Source organism: Neodiprion fabricii, chromosome 6 (genome assembly GCF_021155785.1).
Source record: "Neodiprion fabricii isolate iyNeoFabr1 chromosome 6, iyNeoFabr1.1, whole genome shotgun sequence".
Classification (NCBI taxonomy): domain Eukaryota; kingdom Metazoa; phylum Arthropoda; class Insecta; order Hymenoptera; family Diprionidae; genus Neodiprion; species Neodiprion fabricii.
In genome coordinates this window covers 26,473,115-26,486,850 of record NC_060244.1, presented here as the reverse complement: position 1 = coordinate 26,486,850, position 13,736 = coordinate 26,473,115, and the positions used below count along the sequence as shown (strand labels likewise).

At 42.5% G+C, this 13,736-nt stretch overlaps 3 protein-coding genes across 3 annotated transcripts in view; 2 read left to right on the top strand and 1 right to left on the bottom strand.

Moving 5' to 3' along the window:
- LOC124184751 (alpha-1A adrenergic receptor-like) overlaps window positions 1-12,285 on the top strand; it is a 26,799-nt gene extending 14,514 nt beyond the window's left edge. The window contains exons 5-9 of the mRNA XM_046574812.1: window positions 542-686; window positions 1,394-1,576; window positions 2,805-2,967; window positions 9,610-9,823; window positions 11,291-12,285. Of these exons, the coding sequence (XP_046430768.1) occupies window positions 542-686; window positions 1,394-1,576; window positions 2,805-2,967; window positions 9,610-9,823; window positions 11,291-11,547 (962 nt within the window). The 3' untranslated portion in view covers window positions 11,548-12,285. The remainder of the gene's footprint in view (window positions 1-541; window positions 687-1,393; window positions 1,577-2,804; window positions 2,968-9,609; window positions 9,824-11,290) is intronic.
- LOC124184752 overlaps window positions 1-13,736 on the top strand; it is a 20,632-nt gene extending 6,896 nt beyond the window's left edge. Inside the window, exons 2-4 of the mRNA XM_046574813.1 lie at window positions 12,809-13,100; window positions 13,268-13,394; window positions 13,516-13,736. Coding sequence (XP_046430769.1) covers window positions 12,895-13,100; window positions 13,268-13,394; window positions 13,516-13,557 — 375 coding nt within the window. The 5' untranslated portion in view covers window positions 12,809-12,894 and the 3' untranslated portion in view covers window positions 13,558-13,736. The remainder of the gene's footprint in view (window positions 1-12,808; window positions 13,101-13,267; window positions 13,395-13,515) is intronic.
- LOC124184750 (glucose dehydrogenase [FAD, quinone]-like) lies at window positions 2,996-7,515 on the bottom strand. The gene is made up of 3 exons (XM_046574811.1): window positions 7,158-7,515; window positions 4,912-6,884; window positions 2,996-3,925 (listed from the first exon to the last, which is right to left on the bottom strand). The coding sequence occupies exons 2-3, from the start codon at window positions 6,511-6,513 to the stop codon at window positions 3,560-3,562; spliced, it is 1,968 nt and encodes a 655-aa protein (XP_046430767.1). The 5' UTR covers window positions 6,514-6,884; window positions 7,158-7,515; the 3' UTR covers window positions 2,996-3,559.

The window sequence follows — 13,736 nt, the reverse complement described above, 5'->3', positions numbered from 1 at the left end:
ATGATTGAAAATCGCAGATTATTTTCTTCTTAAACACCCTGATAAACGTGTGAAAAAAATTGGAAACTCAAATCGTCTGTAAGTCCTGAAACGTTGACCGTCGTTTTACCCGTATAACAATCAGAAATGATACCAGCCTGTGCAAAGCTAAGGAGAAAAAAAAGGTAGCCGGTGGCGTCGAGTCCCGACGTATAACGAAGGGCTACTTTGCTAACTGGAAATCCATTAATCGCGACCTAAAGGGTCGAAGCAACATGACGGAAACCCCTGTAAATCCACACGTGTCGACCCGGCCTTTTCTACACCCGGTACATACATTTTCTGCTCAGAGATTCTCTCAGCCCACACGGCGTGGCGTATTAGAATCCTAGATATGTAATACATGTGTGTTTTTTTTTTCCTTTTTTTCCTCCCCCTCTCTTCTCCTTCGTTCTCTCGACGTTACACAAGACGCGATAAAAGGCGATGACCGATGGACCTGGGATTCGAAATTCGGGGATAGACCCTGGAACTCAAGTATTTTTTCACCACAATTTTTTAGGGTTGACGGTCCTCCCGCTCTCCGCGAGCAGGGAACTCAGGGGCGGATGGGGCCTTGGTCCGGTCACTTGTTCCCTCTGGGCGGCACTGGACGTTCTTTGCTGTACAGCGAGCATATTGTCGCTGTGTGGAATCTCGGTGGACAGGTAAGAGAATTTGGAAGTAGAGGAAAATTTGTTGGGGTTTCAGAAGCCCCCCTTTTCGAGGGTATCCAAAAACCGGACAAAAAATTGAATAAAAAAAAAAAAGAAAAAAAGAAAAACAAATCCTCGGTAAATAGCACGGGAAATTTATCTTACCAAAGTGCTGCGACAGCTACTTTTGCCGAAAAAAGTACCGAGGCTTATTGACACTTTAACGATTATTCAGAACCTCTGTCAAAGAAATTGCCATACCGCAGCTTTGACGACGGTTCTCTTTGCACAGCTTTTTACCCCGTTTCGCGAAGGCGAAACCATCGCCGTTTATCATTCCGAAAAAGCGCTCAACGCGTTGAGGGAAAAAGTAGTCGAAAATTTTTCTTACGCTACTCGGTAGATTTCACCCGGCGAGTCGTGTCGAGGATATAATAATATTCGGTTTACGAATTGCGGTGAAAGTAGCAACGCAAATGTACATTTTTAATTCTTTCGGAGATCCGACGGACGTCGCGAAAGCTTTCGATACCTTCGTGATTGAGTCTGCGAAACGCAATATCGGAAGGAGAGGGGAAATATGCTAAGAAATTGTCAGGCAAATGAAGTATGACTGGACGGATGGACGGATGGATGGATGTGAGGTGTGACGTAAAAAGTGGGGTGCGAATTAGATGAAACTCTCGAAAGGGGAAAAAGCTTTCACGAGCCTCGCGCAGGTACATCGGAGTGTCCAGACCGCTAACTTACTCGAGGGTTGTCACGACAAGAAGGGCGAGATTAATGATAGCAACTATCTGGCTCCTGGCCCTGGCCATCAGCGCTGGACCCCCGCTAGGCTGGGCCGAGGACAGCGTCTACGTTCCAGAAACCGGGGAGTGTAACGTCAACAAGCAGTTGGGGTGAGTCTTGTACAAGGGTATTAATTTCCACCCCCAAGACGACGACGCGGCTGGAAAATATATTTTTCAACGTGTTGACGCTGGCAGGAATTTCTTCTGCTGTAACAATTAACGTTAATGCATCATATATGTATGGTATATCCACTAGGGTGGTCCTTGATAGGGTTGTTTTTTAATTTTATGCTCTCAGGGGCTTGAACGCATATAAACTGTTAAAAAAAAAAAATTCTCTGAAAACTTGAGCTCTCTGTATCGACTCTAAGACAGTTCGCTTCGTGATCGAAGTATCTTATCGCCGAAATTAATGGAAAATATATATTTTTGCAGAGAATTGAACGCTGTACGAAAAAACTCTGATACACAAAATTCGTTAATTAAAATTTCAATGAAATGTTGTCGACGAACATTGTGATATATTTTGTGTTACAGTTGTTTATTTGATAGCTGTACTTCACGGAATGATAATTTTATGTAAATTAAAATTTGAACTTTATTTAACAAATGAACGCTTTCATCTACGAATTTTATGGATCGAAGTTTTTTTTAGAACGTTAAATTCTCTACGAAAATATGTATTTTCCATTATTTTCGATATATTCGACAACGACTTGTAAAATTTCGAAGAGCAAAAAAAGTATTTCCCATGATATTTCCATAGAGTTGATGCAGACAGCTCAAATTTTCAGGAATTTTTTAAAAATCAATTTGGAAGCAATCAAGTTCCTGGGAGCATAACAGTTCGAAAACAACCCCACTAAGGACCGCCTTAATATACCCCATTCCGTATATTAAACTGCCTCAATGAAAAACTTTATTTTTTTTCGATCTCCCGCTTCTTGAAATCATAGTTTTTAACTTAATATTGAACTTCGTCAAAGGAAATCACCATACAATTTTGTTAAACGGTGCAACATCGAGGTTGTGTCTTCGTCATTTAATTAACACGTAAGAAATCAAATTCTGACGGTTGAAGGAAGGTAATAATTTTTTTATACAACGGACGGAAATCTGTACGTTATCATTTGACAACTTATATATTTTCTTGAACGAATAACATTTTTAAACATCAAAGTGTTCGACGTAAAAATAGTATTTGTCAAAACTACGTCATAAACTATGGTTAAGTAAATAAAAGTGGGATATCGAAAAACGGAATAAACATTTTTTTTCAGGCAGCCAAATATATATATTATGTACATACACACCCTGTTCCAATTCTCTACCGTAGATACGTCATATTTTCTGCCTGTGGGTCATTTTATCTACCGGCTCTTGTTATCCTCGTACTTTATGGCCTTGTTTACAAGGCTGCCGTAAAGAGATCCCGTTTTCTCGCCGCTGGATCGGTCACCAGGAGTCACGTAACCCTTCGCATCCATCGGGGCAACAAGGTAATTCGAAACACCGACAATTATTATGAACAAATTATCATATACGTACGTACCAAACGGATCGGAGGGGGGGGAATAAGAGGGAATGGGATCCAGAGTGTAAATCAAAAGCTAATGGGTAAGAGAAATAACTGTTAGAAAAATCTCCAGTCATTTTATTCGCGTGAACGATGATGAAAAACTGACATCATGTCAATAATCGGCGATAAATAATGAGTCAAAAAACTGAGAACCGAATCAAAAACATCAGTTTTTTTTCGTAATTATGAAATCTTTTTTCGAATTGTTAATAACTACCTAGCTTTTATTATTCGAATTTGCACCTATAATATTCATTTCTGTTATATCTTATGTATATAGTTTAATTCGTGTTCACCATCGTCTTTGTTCTCTCTCTGTCTCTCTCTCTCTTTACCTAACTTTCATTTCAAACAGTGGTCTCATTCATAGTTGATTGGCAAAGGGATAAACTTCAACAAATAATCCGCAAGTTCATTAACTATTCGCTTAATTCTTACAAGCTATCGTTATATACACTGGACAATATTATATTTTGATTTCGCGCTCATTTCGGAAAGGAAATTACAACGATTTACAGTCTCGACGGTCGTACGAACTCCCCCCAATCCTGCTTAATCATGTCACTGGCCTTTTCCCCGATCATGAAAGTCGGGGCGTTTGTATGCCCGGATATTATCGTCGGCATGACGCTGGCGTCGACGACCCTGAGACCCTTGATCCCGTAAACTCTGAGGCGAGCATCGACCACGCCGAAATCTTCCCTCGGTGCCATTTTGCAGGTACCAACAAAGTGCCCGAGGGTCGTGCTCACTTGGCGAGAGACGCAAGCCCAGTAAGGGTCAGAGTTGAACCGGACGTCGCGACATCCGGGAAAGGCCACCGGAAGTAGAGTGGCGTTGTAGCGCTTGAAGGATTTGGTTCCGGCCAGCTCGATTGCCTGAAAATCAAAAATGGAGGAAGGAGGATCATTTGAAATTTTATGCAAGACGACAGCTTCTTTCGATCATGGAAATCGCGAGTCAGCGAAACGAATAACGATAAATTTGGAATCCTGTACGCCTGTTAACTCCGGTTCAATTTTCTGACCAATAGAAGTTTCGATCGCGTGTTTCTGATATGTAAGGCTGTAATGAATTGATCGGAAAGGTTTTTACGAGCGTGTCGTTAAAACGATCGAATCGTGTGCTGCATGTGATCGCGGACAAGTTGTAACATTGACCTTAAAGCACAAGGCGTACGAAGCATCGTGTACGTAGTGTGTACGCGTATATTATATGTAGACATGCATTTCGGTAGCACTTTCTCACGTACGATGGAACCGGTTTTACAGACCCAACGATTATTCAAGTCCCAGAGTCAGGGATAATCGTAAGCGTCTACCGAACATCATGCACTACAGGTTTTGTGGAATTTGGGTTACTGACCAGCCCGGAGATTTATGTAATTCCGATTGTCATCGCGCTGTCGTTGGCATCTCATTATACTCATTCGATTTCTCAAGGACGACTGGTGCGGTTGTAACTGGACCGACTAGCTGTCGAGTATCATCGGCCTTAACACCGATTCAAAGGCACGCAGTCTCACAATTGCACCCTGCATCGAACCGAGACGGATTGGTCAACAATTCCGTAACTGTATCCTTGTTAAAACGAAAGAAACTCAGGCTGAAACGAATCCCACGCAAGATAGAAGCCGAAAGGATCTAAGACGTCGAGAATCTACACTCGTACATGTTGGATAAGGTCGGAGAGAAAAGATAGGTTGTAGAAACCGAATGCCAGACGGCAACCCGCGCATATATTTGCATCACCAAAGAGGCAGAGGTACAACCCTCGGGCCGTACATTCGCACGACCTCTCAAAATTCTCCGTGGTTGGTCCTAAGTACACGAAATTAAGCCACCGTGGTGTGGGATATGCGAACCTTTTTTATGCCCCTAACCATGGTGTCCAAGTCGTCCTGTTCCTCGTAATAATTCGCCTCGAGTTTCGGCCAGTGAAAAGGATCGGCACTCTTCAGCGTCACTCTACCTCTGCTCTTTGGATGCTGCAGGATCGGGACCAGAGTGAACGCGTCGTGTCCCTCGTAGCGACCGAAGACTTCCTTGACGAAGTCCTCTCTCAGTCCGAGGATCCTCCTGACACTGCCGGAAGTATCGCCGGTCAGCGCGCCCAGTCCCATGACAATCTCTATGTCCGAGTAGTCCGAGTCGTTTTCGGCTAAAACGTTTGGCTCGTCGTCGTCACCGAAGAGCGAATTTCCCGGTCTTCGGTCTTTGGAGCCCAAAGATCTGGCGGGACGGTTGGTGTTGAGAAAAGCGAGTCCTTCGGCGCCTCCAGGGATGGTTAGGGGCCCGGTACCCCTGAGGAAAAAGTCTAGGGCGTTGGCGGGGTTGGACGCCATCCTGGCCTCGACGACAGTCACGCTCTCGTTGACGAGGAACGTTAGGGCGGACATGCTGACGTGGTCCTGCAGGTTCAGGCCGACCGGAAGGTCCTGGACAACGGGAATGCCGATAGATCGGAGATGCTCGCTGGGCCCGATCCCAGAGAGCATGAGAAGCTGGGGCGAGTTGAGAGTACCGGCGCATAGGAGGACCTCCTTCGAGACCCTGACGAAGTGGCGTCGCCGATTCCTGACAAACTCGACGCCGATGGCGCGTCGTCGTTGAGAGTCAAGAGCGATTCTGGTCACCCTGGAGGCCTTCGAGATACGGAGATTCGGCCGGTCCCTTACGGGCTTTAGAAAGGCCTTGCTAGCGCTGACTCGACGACCGTTTCTCAGGTTCGCCTGTGCCACCGAGAAGCCCAGGAGACGCTCGGCGTTGTAGTCGTTAACCTGGTAGCCCATCTCGTCCGCTGCCCCGAGGAAAGCATCCCGCAATTTCGAGGCGTACGGTGAGTGAGCAACGTCCAGGAAGCCACCAGTTCCGTGATACCGTCGGTCCAATTTCGGGATCCGGATGTTCTCCGAGCGCATGAAGTACGGCAGGACTTCACGGAAGCTCCATCCCGGGTTTCCCATCGACTCCCACGCGTCGTAATCACCCCGGGAACCCCGCGTGTACATCATGTAGTTTATCACCGAAGTCCCACCGACTGCTTTGCCGCGAGGCCAATTGCACCTGCCGCCTTCCATCGCCAAACAGAAACCACCCTTGCCCTTGTCGTCCGCTAACCCCGGCTCCGTCTTGTAGCCCCAATTGAAGGATGTCACGTCCAGTACTGGAGCCAGCAGAGGTATTTCAGTCAGGAATATCTCCTCCCCGCCTGCCTCCAACACCAGCACGTTCCATCCTGGAATTTCCGTCAGACGATTCGCCAGGACTGATCCTCCCGAACCCGCACCGATTATTACGAAGTCGTACTCCGGCGGTACGTGACTCTCGTCGTCGAGCAAACCCTCCGAGGTTGGTTCAGGAAACTGGTAGAATCGCCTCATGACGTTCTCGAACAATCCCAAAGAATCCGTACAGCAGCCCAACCTCAGGGGCAGCCAAAGGATTGCGAAAATTTTCAAGGACATTTTCAAATTTTTCGTACCAGGTTCAAGTACAGGTATACGTATAGATATATACGACGAGCCAACGTGTGATTCGCGAATATTGTTTGTAATCCTTATATGTATTTACCGTATATTTGTTGTGACCACATTAAACGTTGGCAAACTTTGCAGGATGGAGATTTACTGCTGGATTAGCAGACCAACGTATCGAGCGGAAATTGCGTGAGATGCATAATTTATTGTTAACGGACAAGGCATGGCAGTTGCTTCAAAACGCGCACTAGGATCTAACGTCAATGCCTTCCGTAATTTGTTGCAAGCGCAATTTGATGAAACACTCTTAATTATTGACTCGTGATGTGCTTTAAATACTGCACTGGGTGTCTCGGGAACTGAAATGGGAAAGCAAAAATATGTTTTTGCGAAATTCTAGGTAGAAAAAGTATAGGTGTATAAGAAAAAAAAATGGTTACAATCTGAACAACCAAACGACAGGATAATTTCTAATCGTTACTCATATAATTATATTGGAACATTCTTGTGTAATTATCACGGATCAATAGTACTGACCACAAAGTTTGCACAATTCTTACTTCGGGTAACTGATCGTAAAGAATGAATGTAAAATCGTGACAATTAAATGTAACGATTTGTTTAAACAATACCTGATCAATCCGCTCTTCTCTTGGCACTGGGAACATTTTCTAACTGATTGATATTTATATGCACACGTTGCTGCAGAAGTCAATAAATAATTCAAGTCCACAAGTATCCGGTCACATTTGTTCTACGGTTTACCTAAATTTATCACAGAATCTTCAATACCGCAAAAAATTGGCTCCTCCTCGACATCGCAAACACGTGTGTTAAAATTGTAAGGTTTTTGAGTCGACCGAAACTAAAAATATTGAGAAAATTTGGTAGAAAAAAAGCTTCGGGCGTGAGTGAAACTCTTTCGATGATCGATGAAGGATCGTTACAGCCTGCTTGTCAGTTGGAGACTGAAGTCAGATCGGACCAACCGTACAGTCAAGGCTGATTGCCCGCCAACTCTGCGATCAGCAGCTCTCCGAGTAACGTGATAAGTTTAACAACAACAAGGCTAAACGCAGATTTTACCGTCACCGTAAGCAACAATTGCCTTATACATTCTCTCCCGCATTTCGTTAGGCAAAAGTGAATGACGAATGATTAAACCGAAGCCGCGTGGAGTTATTGGAAGGGACGTTGATCGATGATCGACGACAATCGATCACCATCATCAATTACAACAGGTACACAGAAATCGCGTTTGATTGCCACGCCGCAATAACACCTTTAATATGTTTGTCCTCCGTTTTGGCACGCCTTGAAAATTTTATCGTTCAACTTTTCAATGCGATATTTGGACACGCGTAATCGATGCACCCTCCGTTTACCAACCTTTTTCCATAATGAGGATACAGCCACGATGTCGTCGTTGGGCCGAGCGAGTGACGTGCTTCACTTTCCACGCGTCGTACTTGATCAACGATTCGATCAATACTTTTTAACTCTTACCTCCTGTGATTTTCCCGGGGTTTTAACGCCGTTCGGATCCCAACGTCGACGCATTGTGTCATCGTACGCGTGTTATAAATCTCCAGCCATTCACGCACCTTCGTCCTAATTATTTGCGTAGTTACTCGCGTTGCCTCATTCGTCGCTCTAATTAATCTTAAACCTGATCGCGGGAAAATATTTTTACGAAAAATTATGGCTGTTGGAGGTCGAAATTGGACCATTATACAGAGATGTGGCGTCATCACCAGAGCCGAGCTGTGTTAAACATGCAGTTGCGCAAACCTCTGCAGACACTGTATAATTGATGGTACGCTTCAGCTTATATGTATACTCTGTTTAAAATCGAAGTTGCGTGAGCGGTTACCACTTAGCTTTGGAAAGCTCGAAAAAGAAGTCTTAAGTACGTTTGGATCCCGATGCTTCGTACGGTTTGTTTGGAACTGAAAGAACATTAAGAGATAACAAAGCATCGTTCGCCACATGTATTTTCTATACGGGATGAATGAAGCTTCCATGACTAAAATTCGAAACGCTTCGTTACAGGTCTTACGATTGTTCGACATTCGCTGCACGATCGCTGAATTAGCATCATTGAAAACTTGCGTGAGCAGACGCTCTGGGATTTACCAATTCCCATGAAACAAGTTGAGGATAGACAAACACCGTGCCTTGCAATCGTATAATATATATGGCATTACGGTGGAATCGAACAAGTCGTCGCGTTCCTTTTCATCGCGACGTATTGCACTTGACCGCACTTCCATGATGGATTGATCAATATATAACTCACGTTTTACAAGGACGCGCTGTCTTTTTGTCGATAGAACAGGTTTGCTGTCAGACATTCCCTGTGGGTCCATAAATTAGGCAATCACACGACTAACTTCGCAGTCTGTGAATCAAGCCTAGACGAGAATGTAAAAATCTCCTAATCCAGGGTGTGCCTAATTCATTTTCTGGTAAAAACTTACATCAATAGCTACCACGTATGGCTTCTTTGGTAGTTAAATTGCACAAACAAAATATCCAGCCACCATCTTACGTTCTCCTAAAACTATAAATCACTATGCTTATTAGAATTTCAAATACTTTCGTATATTCGTGTTCTTTTATGAAATCATTGATACGACTATCGTGTATTCCGTTTAATTATTCGCAAAAACTATTACATCAGTTTCACCCGAAGTTAGATGAACTCCAAAGCCAACTCAGGGTCAAGTACGGTAAATTGCATGACGCAACCAGTCGCAAAACGTTGTAGAAATTGTGCAACAGCGATTGAGAACTAGAGCTCTAAGAATAGTACAGTCTGGGTCAATTTGAAACCGAGTGTTAAACAGCGGCAACCTTATAATGGAAGTGAAAAAATAAAGGTACAAATAATGATTGGAATAAAAATTTCGTTTCATGGCCGGTGTTACATGGTATTTAAAAGGTCAATTTTACTCTGGATCAAGGTATTTCCCCCCTCTTTGCGAGTGACAGACAGACATGTGCCAATTTTTACGTACGCGACCTTCTCCCAGGTGCATCGCCGAAGGAGATGATAATTAAAGATGATCATTGTTTGTTCAGCTCTCGGAGAATTGCGGCAGCAGTGAATCCAGTACGAGGCTTGTGTCGGGCCCCGGGCCCCCGGCACGTTGGGCGTCGCAAGGACGTCGCGGCGCTCTTTACAGAGGACCTGCGGCGAAATTCCGGCGGCAAAAACGTGCGGCAAAAACGCTGGGGATAGTAGTCGGAGGTTTTTTACTCTGCTGGTTTCCATTCTTCATTATTTTACCCATAGGTAGGAAGGTTCTTATCTCTCTTTCCCTCTCTCTTTATCTCTCTCTCTCTCTCTCTCTCTCTCTCTCTCTCTCTCTCTCTCTCTCTCTCTCTCTCTCTCTCTCTCTCTCTCTCTCTGCATGATTGTAGGCATATTTTCTCTTTTTTTTCACCCAATCAATTTGGCAAATTGCCAAACCATGAGAGAGAGCGATTTATAAAGCAGACCGGATATTAAGCTGCATTTCGTTCCTACATACAGCGTATTTCACGTTTTGATGGAAAGGGCGGAAGGCTGGGGGTCTGCAAAAGCATCCAGAATATGAGGGCGGTTCCGCGATTGATTCCGATATTTATTTTTCCCCCGTGTTTTCTGAGACAGCAATTTCGACGATGCGCGACGTGGGAGGTAAAATTGAAAAAGTAATTCAGCTTCTCAATTCGCATCTACCGGATGAAAAAGGTTCATGTTATACCCACGCTTTGCTGTGTTATGCCGAAGGTGCTTCAATCGCGTCGTGCATTTTTTACTTTTTAATCATGATCTAGCGCCTCGGGAGTCAAATGGGAAAAGAAACACGCTGACAGATAACTCCAATTAACCTTTATCCGGAGTTTGTTAACTCGACGTTTCTAACACTTGGAGAAGAATATTGTGACCCGTAATGTACGTGTATTCGAAGAACGTTGTTACCTCATCGCGTTCGACGGTAAACCTGAACCGAATATAATTAAGTGCCGATACAAAGAGAGCTCTAAGCCCAAAAGTGTTATTGTGACCGAAACTAGACGAATGCCAAGTAGATGTACGTACTTTCGTAACATTATGCCTATTAGCATAGCATTTCTAAGCCATTAATATTATAATGTATATCTGTACAGGTGGTCAGTTCAATGGGAAAAACTGAGCTAAACAAATTTATACCAATTTAATAGCTATGCTGGTTAAAATAATTCTATGAATTTCTATGAGAATTTCAATGCAGCGGTCTAGAATTTGGACCGATTCGTAGTTTTGGTCTGCTCAATCGAAAGAAAATACTCCGTTTTTTCATAGATTTTCTGTTTCATTTTCTCGAAATGTGTGTCGAACTATTTCTCGTGATTTCAATTGTAGATCTTCACAGATATTCAAACACTTTTACCAAAATCTACGCAAAACTATTACGTTTTACGGAAGTTGTATATTTTCGTGAATTTACGTTAAACATCGTTAAGTTTCATAGACGTTTGTGAAGAATCGTATTTTTCTATGAAAAAACTACAATTCTTGATGAATTTTTACGATTCGTTTTTTTCCCTAGTTTGTCATAGAAATCATTTCACCAGGTTCAATTGTCTGTTGAATATACGGCAAAGCGAAAAGCGTTGTGTTTTAATGGCAAAAAAAAAAAAAAAAATGAACAAATGTCTGCAGAATTCATATGACTTTTCATATAAACCGTTTAGCACAATAAAAAATCTGATTCATTTACAATATGTATTGCAGATGCGGCTTGCGAGTCGTGCAACCTTTCCGAAAGCTCGGTTTTCGCCTTTGCTTTCTGGCTCGGGTATTTCAACAGCTGTATCAACCCCCTGATATACGCTTGCAGTAGCAGAGAGCTCAGGCGAGCTTTCCAAAGTATATTGCGGAGGGCGTTTCTGCTTCGAGGAAGGACTCAGCGTTCTTCAGCCGCCATGTATGCAACAGCTGTGGGGAACTCGAACAAGCGGCAAGGCGTGTCGACCAACCCACGAGACTGATTTTTTTCTACGCTTTCAAGTATGAACTTTAGGGTCGACCGCGGTTCGGCTGAAGCTGAGGCGAAACAGATGTGTTATTTACACTCGAAGCTCGACGCAAACAAACCCCTTGTGGTCTCGCAAGGGTTTCCCGCTTTTCGAAGTGGAAAAATAACGTGGAAATAATGGCGTGTGTATAAACTTGTATGGTACACAGGGTGTGTGGCCAATTTTTATTTTTCTCTAAAGAAAACCAATATTGAGCTCAAGGACTCTGACGATGGAAATCAATGTTATGAAAATATGATCAAGTATTTACGACAGTCTTCAGCTGAAGTTAGATCTTGAAAAAATCTGGACGGTCATGAAAATTCGCTGCCTCATTTACACCTTGTAGTGTGTATTTTTTCATAAATTTTGGAACGTGATGATTCAATTTTTTCATCACCCATCTATTGGACTGTATTCTAAAAATATTCAAATAACGAAAAATTATATTTAAAAAATTATAGTCATCAATGTTCTACCGTCAAAATACCGGGCTGGCAGTGTCGAATCTCTGAAGAATGAACTTTGTCTTGCATTTTAAAACGTAAAATATTTGTTCGAAACGTCGAACGAGGCGACAGTGTATAATTAATACAGGGCCAATAATTTCTCAAAATCATGTATTACGATTGTGAATATCATATCCATTCGTGGATACAAAAGTTATTGGAAATTATATAAAATTGTACAATATTAAATACGTAAATATATCAAATTTATTTAATAAATTCGGATTTATACACAACGGTTATACAATCAAGCGTGTATCGAATCTAACATAAATACATATCTGTATTATGACGGAGTTGATATCGAAAGTAAGATTTTATAGGAAATTGTCAATTTCAAATCCAGCTGGGTGCGGGCATATTCGAATTCTAATTCTCGGGGATTCCCCAATTCTTTACCGCTACAGCAGCGTCACGTTGTTAGCAATTTTTTTATTTATTCTACGAATCCCAGTTCGTGATTAGGCGTGTTCCGATATTAGCCCCCAGTGCTGCCAACAATCTTTGATCTTTTTTGCGGTGCCGAGCTTGCGAATAGCTCTGCTTCTATCCTAGGGAGTTTTAGCACTGGTTCGTAATTTCGGAACGCACCATAGCTCTGCCTCTGTTCTACGGAGTGTTTAGCACTTCTAGTAGCTTCTAGTTAGTTTGGGAACCCACTCTTTACGTTTTTAACACCTTAATTGTACGTCACTTACACGGTCATCCGGTTTGCTAGATACACGTGCCAGTAATAACCAACTCGCCAAAATCCATCGATCTACCTCAATCAACAATCGACGTACCAAAGTTCTCCCAATTTTATCCGAAAATGGCATTAATTGAGATCATTGTGCTTGTAATTGTTTGCATATTGTGTTATTGGTTCTTCAAACACGATAACAAAACGGATGAAAAGAAGCATAAGTTAGTATATGATCACTGGTCTCCGTCTCCTGAAATATCGACACCTCCATACAAGTCTTGCCAAAGCAGCATAATGTCGTCTCCATCAGTCAGCCCATTGACAAAAAAGAGGTAAACAGGAGTTGTGAGAACCTGAAATTTTCTGTGAGACCGGATGGTCGCCAATGGTTGATGAACTATGTGAAATTGTAAAATTTTGCATTCAAAAAGAATCTCTAGTCACCGTTTGTGAGTAGTAGGTAATTAGTTAGCATGCACATATTATCTTATTGATGCAGGATACAACGCCAGCTTCCAAATGCAGAAATGTGTAAAATTTGCCAACATCCAATGGATGACCCAATCAAGTTAAATTGTGGACATTCTTTTGATAGGAAATGTTACACCCTCAGGGAGAAATTGATTGTAAGTAACGATCTCGGAGGATGCAAGCTAGCTCCATTTTTATTAATCTAACGTCGTTGGTTAGTTCCTACAATTATAAATAATATTCTTATAATGATGTAAAATTTATTCCTGTCCCCAGATGCAGTTTCAACCAAAAGCGAAACTTTGCCTCAGTTGCTGATCGAGCTAATTCTAAAATTGATGCAGTCTTATAGAACATTGTCGTTATTACTTAAGTGTATCGACATTCAATTTTATAAGAAAAAGCAATTTAAGAAACACGAGTATATTAATCTTAACTTTATCTATTTTGTAATACGAAGTTTTATTCGAAAAATAAAAAACCGACTAGTTGTGGAG